Genomic DNA, 6213 nt, shown 5'->3' with positions numbered 1-6213 from the left:
TCGGTTCAGATATGTATAGCCTGTATGGTGTTCAGACTGTTTCCAATACAATTTATGAAACTTCACTTCTTGTCCGTCCATTTCGTGACATGGTGTCAGAAGTGGTGGCGTAAACGCTTCTGTAGAGAGAGAGAAAAGCGGCAGTGAGTTGTGGAGTGAAGTAAAGACAAGCGACGAGAGGGAGGAAAGTGAGAACGACGAGGAAAAATGCCGAAGTTCCACACGCCCGAAGCTTTCAACTTCACGCAGCCTTCCACGTGGCCGATGTGGAAGCAACGGTTTGCACGCTTTCGGATTGCAACAAAGCTGGATAAAGAAGACCAGGATGTGCAAGTAAATTCACTTCTGTATGCAATGGGCAAAGACGCCGAGCCTGTGTTTAGCACTTTTACTTTCACTCATCAGCAAGAGGCGAATTACTATGATACTGTAATGTCAAAGTTTGATGAACATTTTGTGCCCAAACGTAACGTTATACACGAACGTGCCTGTTTTCACCGACGCTCCCAACAGAGTGGGGAAAGTGTTGAGGCTTTTGTACACAACTTGTACGAGCTAGCAGAGCATTGTGAATTTGGGGCTAGTAAGGACGAACAGATACGGGACAGACTAGTCATTGGGATGGCGGACGGTGAAGTGTCACAGAAGCTTCAGCTAGAGCCTGAGCTCACGTTAGAGAAGGCAATCCAAATGGCTCGCCAATCTGAGCTCGTGAAAACACAAACACAAATGAGAACGGAAAGTGAAGTGAGCGAAGTTAACCACAAACAATTCAGAAAGTTTAAAAAGGGCTCTGCGGCGAAGTGGAAACATGCATACAAAGATAGAACAACAGAGGGAAAGTGCACGAGGTGCAATAGGGAGCACGAGAAGGGCGCGTGCCCTGCACATGGAAAAAAGTGCCGAAAATGCGACAAGACGGGACATTTTGAGATTGTGTGCAAAACAAAGACTGTAAGAGAAATAACCACACAAAATGAAGATGGAGAGTCAATGGGTGCATTCTTCTTGGGGTCTGTTCATAATGAGAACAGTGCAGATGAAAGATGGCACATTGACCTGCCAATCTGTGGCAAAATGTTACGCTTCAAAATTGACACTGGGGCCGATATTACTGTCATGTCATACAGCTCATATCTCAGTCTGCCCATGCGGCCAGCCATGTGCCAGACAGCAGCAGACGTGCGCAGTCTTGGTGGCAAGCTTTAGTTCATGGGAAAGTTCCTGGCTATCACTGCACGAAAGGGGCAAAAATACAGCTTTTGGATATTCGTTGTGAGTGGCGCATGCACAAACAATCTGCTCAGCCGTGCAGTTGCATGCAAGATGGGACTAGTGTTGAGGGTGGACGAGTTGGAGTGTGACAGTGTCTTCGGTGATATTGGACGTTTAAATTGCAAACCAGTGAAAATTGAGCTCAGAGAGGATGCTCAGCCCTACAGCGTCACAACCCCACGGCGTGTCCCCTTCCCGCTGCTCACAAAGGTAGAGCAGGAGTTAGCACGCATGCAGTCATTGGGGATCATCGAGGAGGTGAGAGAGGCCACGGACTGGTGTGCGCCGATGGTTCCAGTGGTCAAGAAGAACGGCAAAATTCGCATCTGTGTAGACCTAAAACGACTGAATGGAGCGGTAAGGAGAGAGAGGTTCATCTTGCCTACGCTGGAAGATGTGGCGCCGACGCTGTCAGGGGCCGCTGTCTTCTCGACCCTTGACGCGTCCAGCGGCTTTTGGCAGTTACCCTTGGACCCAGCCAGTCAGAGGCTGACGACTTTCATCACTCCAATAGGGAGATTCTGTTTCAAAAGACTGCCCTTCGGAATCACCTCTGCTCCTGAAATATTTCAGAGAGAAATGAGCACCCTGCTACGTGAACATAAAGGCACAGTTGTGGTGATGGACGATATATTAGTGTCTGGGAAGACTAAAGCAGAACATGACAGCAACTTGAAAGCTGTAATGCAGACAATCAAGGCATCGGGGCTTAAGCTCAACAAAGACAAGTGCCACTTTGCACAGCCAGAGCTACGGTTCTTCGGGCATGTCATTGGAGCGGATGGAATAAAGCCTGATGGTGACAAGGTCAAAGCCATAACCAACATGCCAAGTCCCCAGAACGTTAGTGAACTCCACCAAATGCTGGGTATGGTGAATTACCTGGCCAAGTTCTTGCCTCGTCTGGCCACCGTGCTGCACCCGGTCACCTCCCTGCTGAGGGGTGATGTCCAGTGGGTGTGGGGTGTCGCCCAAGAACAGGCCTTTGGAGAGCTGAAGAAGATGCTGGTCACAACACCAGTGTTGGCCTACTATGACCCCAGCAAGCGGACAGTGGTGAGTGCAGACGCCAGTAGTTACGGCCTAGGAGCCACCCTTCTCCAAGACCAGGGAGATACTCTACGTCCAGTGGCATTCTGCTCACGCACTTTGACAGAGACAGAGCGCAGATACTCTCAGATCGAAAAGGAGTGTCTGGCGAGTGTCTGGGCATGCGAACGGTTCTCACGTTACCTACACGGAATGGAGAGCTTTTGTCTAGAAACCGATCATAAGCCATTAGTACCATTGATCAACACCTACGACCTGGATAAAGCACCACTAAGATGCCAGCGCTTGCTAATGCGCCTCATGAGGTTCAATGTTAAGGCAGTACATGTGCCAGGCAAACAACTCATAATTGCGGACACACTGTCCCGAAACCCACTAAAAGTCAGTGAAGCACCAGATACTGAAGAAGATGTGAAAGCCTACGTGCAAGCGGTGATGGCTACCAGACCAGTGTCTGACAGCAGACTGGAGAAAATCCGAGAGGCGACCCTCCAGGATGAGGATCTCCAGAGAGTCACTCACTATATCCATCACAGCTGGCCAACTCCAATATCGCAGTTGCCAAGCACACTCCATGGCTACCACAAAGCGAGAGCTCATCTTTCTGAAGCCGACGGCTTGCTGCTGTACGATGACAGAATCGTCATCCCGGGGTCACAGCGTATGGAAGTGCTGTCCAAGCTCCACGAGGGTCACTTCGGCTTGACCAAGAGCCGGGAGAGAGCCAGGATGTCAGTGTGGTGGCCGGGCATCGGACCGGAAATTACCAGGTGCATTACAACCTGTGAGTTTTGCATCACACACAAACCTACTCAGAACAGAGAGACATTAATGACTACTCCATTACCTAGTGGGCCATGGCAGAAGATAGCTACAGATCTGTTTGAGCTAGACGGGAAACAGTACTTAGTCGCAGTTGACTATTATTCCAGTGATATGGAGATAGCCCACCTGCCTAGTACAACTAGTAAGCAAGTGATCAGTTGCCTCAAGAGCATGTTTGTACGCTGGGGTATTCCCCTCGAGATCATCACTGATAATGGCACACAGTTCGTGTCAGCAGAGTTCAGTGAGTTCAAGAACGCCTATGACTTCCAGCATACAACTTCAAGCCCGCACTACCCGCAAGCAAACGGTGCTGCAGAGCGAGCAGTACAGACTGCCAAACGGATCTTGCGCCAACCAGACCCACACTTGGCGTGGATGAATTACAGAGCCACCCCAAGTCAGTCAACTGGACAGAGCCCTGCCCAGCTTGCAGTTGGTCGCCAGATCAGAACGAGAGTCCCCACTCTCACAGAACATCTGCAGCCCCGCAATGTCAATGCTAAGCAGCTGAAAGAAAAAGACAGACAGACAAAACAGGCCTAGAGGTTCTTCTACAACAGGAGACACTCTGCGCGTGACCTTCCAGCTCTACGCCCTGGTCAGCACGTAAAGGTCAAGCTGGATGGGGAGAAGAGATGGACGACTCCTGGTGTGATAGTCTCAAATGCACCAGAGCCACGATCATACGTGGTGAGAACTGAGCAAGGCACAGTCACACGTCAAAACCGACGTCACCTGCAGCTCATCCCAGAGCAACCCAGCATGGAAGGGCCGACACCACCAGAAGAACATGCCCAACCAGCTGGTGAGACCACTAGTGAGCCAGTTCAGCCCACATCAGCACCAAAGGCTCCAGACCAGGCATCACCAGAAGGAGTGCCGGTCCAGCAGCCGCCTACACCAGTTCCTTTGGTCAAAAGGTCATCAGGAAGAACTATTAAGACTCCTGTGAAGTTCAAAGACTTTGTTCGATGAATGCTTAGTTTAAAGAAAAGAGAAATTAAGTTTGTTATAGTTAAAAGAAATACTATAGAAATGCTATAGAAGGTGGTCTTTACAGGAAGTTTACTTTGATGTTTTATTACAGTATGTCAGTGCGAAGACATACTTAGGATTATTTGTTTATTGATATTTGTTAGATAAACAAACTTAAAGGGGGAGATGTCATGAGACATGGCTTTTATTTTGATAATGTGTTAGGGAATGCTTTTGGGATGCGTCACATGCACCGCGTCTGGGAGTTGATCGGTGTTGTGTGATTCGGTTCAGATATGTATAGCCTGTATGGTGTTCAGACTGTTTCCAATACAATTTATGAAACTTCACTTCTTGTCCGTCCATTTCGTGACAGTCGGATTATTAACGGATTATTAGGCTGCATGTAAACGTGGCTAGTGTGGTGACTGTAGAGGATGTTTTTCTGACTTTCACTGAGAAAATCAACAAGTGGATTTACAGTTCAAATTTTACACACAGCTAAAATATCTGTGATTATAATATTGAGAGTAAAATGTTAAAATAACTAGGATTTTGTCATTCAATTACATGAATGTAGCTAAGTAGCAGCATAATATTAAAAATAATGTTAAAATATATACAATTATTATAATTCTTATCATTGTTATTAGTGTTAATAATAATAATAAGGCTATTTTTAATGCTTTTCTTGTTGTTGTAACATTTATTTAACTGAAAAAAATATTTGATTCCTAGAAATGTGATTAATAATTAATAATTAATTTTATTTGTAACACACTTTACATTTTAAACAAATCTCAAAGTGCTATACAGTAGAAGCATTTCAATGAAATCAAAGAACTGTTATAAAACATCTTTACACTCAATAGGAAGATCACAGGTTGTAAGTTCTGCTGAAGAGAAAGGTTTTAAGTCTTTTTTTAAAACTCTCACTTGACTGTGGTGCCCTCGGATGGTCAGGGAGAGGATTCCATAAGCAGCAGAACAGAAGGCCCGGTCCCCCATGGTGCAGAGTTCAGTTCTGGAGGAAGGAGGTGAGTTGTGTTTGTAGAACAAAGGGATCGTGATGAGGTCTGTGGGGTGAGGAGTTCTTTCAGATGTGTAGGAGCATTGCCATAAATGCACTGGTGGGTGAGGAGGAAAACCTTGTATTCGATCCTGGTAAAGATGGGAAGCCAGTGAAGAGAACAGAGGATGGGTGTGATGTATTCATATTTATGCAGTCTCATCAGGATCCTAGCAGCGCTGTTCTGAATGTATTGTAGCCTCTGGAGACTCTTGTCAGGAATCCCAATGAGAAGTGCATTGCAGTAGTCGAGTCTAGAGGAGATGAAAGCATAAACCAGTTTTTCAGCATCAGATACAGTCAGAGTGGGGCGAAGTTTGGCAATGTTTCTGAGGTGGTGAAAGGAGATCTTGCAGAGGTGTTTTATATGGGCCTCGAAAGTGAGTTGAGGGTCAAACCTCACACCAAGATTGGAGACTGATGACTGATGGAGAGTGGAATATTGTGGCCGGAGAATGTAATACTGGTTATGGAGGTTGACTGAGCCTGATGTGGGGTGCCAATCATGATTGCCTCTGTTTTGGCACTGTTCAACTGGAGGAAGTTGTGTTCCATCCATACCTGAATATCTTCTAGACAGGCAGCAAGTTGTGATGATGACATTGATGATGAAGAGGCTACAGAGGAGTTTGCGTCAATTCAAAGGTAGAGTTGTACATCATCAGCATAGCAGTGGAATGAAATTCCATGGTGACTAATGACATGGCCAAGGGGAAGCATGTACAGTGCATCCGGAAAGTATTCACAGCGCTTCACTTTTTCCACATTTTGTTTTGTTACAGCCTTATTCCAAATTGAATTAAATTAATCTTTTTCCTCTAAATTCTACACAAAATACCCCATTGTGACCATGTGAAAAACGTTTTCTCGAGAGTTTTGAAAATTTATTAAAATTAAAAAACAAAGAAATCATATTTACATAAGTATTCACAGCCTTTGCCATGAAGCTCAAAATTGAGCTCAGGTGCATCCTGTTTCCACTGATCATCCTTGAGATGTTTCTACAGCTTAAATGG

The 6213-nt window shown here is 46.0% G+C and overlaps 1 protein-coding gene across 1 annotated transcript; it reads left to right on the top strand.

Moving 5' to 3' along the window:
- The first annotated feature begins 1326 nt into the window (after positions 1–1326).
- Positions 1327–3696, top strand: LOC119264435 (uncharacterized protein K02A2.6-like). Its single transcript, XM_037543073.1, has one exon. The coding sequence runs from the start codon at positions 1327–1329 to the stop codon at positions 3694–3696; it is 2370 nt and encodes a 789-aa protein (XP_037398970.1).
- The last annotated feature ends 2517 nt before the right edge of the window (positions 3697–6213 follow it).

This window comes from Pygocentrus nattereri, chromosome 11, assembly GCF_015220715.1.
Source record: "Pygocentrus nattereri isolate fPygNat1 chromosome 11, fPygNat1.pri, whole genome shotgun sequence".
NCBI lineage: Eukaryota > Metazoa > Chordata > Actinopteri > Characiformes > Serrasalmidae > Pygocentrus > Pygocentrus nattereri.
This window is presented reverse-complemented; position numbering and strand designations above follow the sequence as displayed.

Bases quoted from the DNA above. Each gene is read 5' to 3' on its own strand.
- LOC119264435 (XM_037543073.1), top strand. From the start codon at position 1,327: ATGGGACTAGTGTTGAGGGTGGACGAGTTGGAGTGTGACAGTGTCTTC.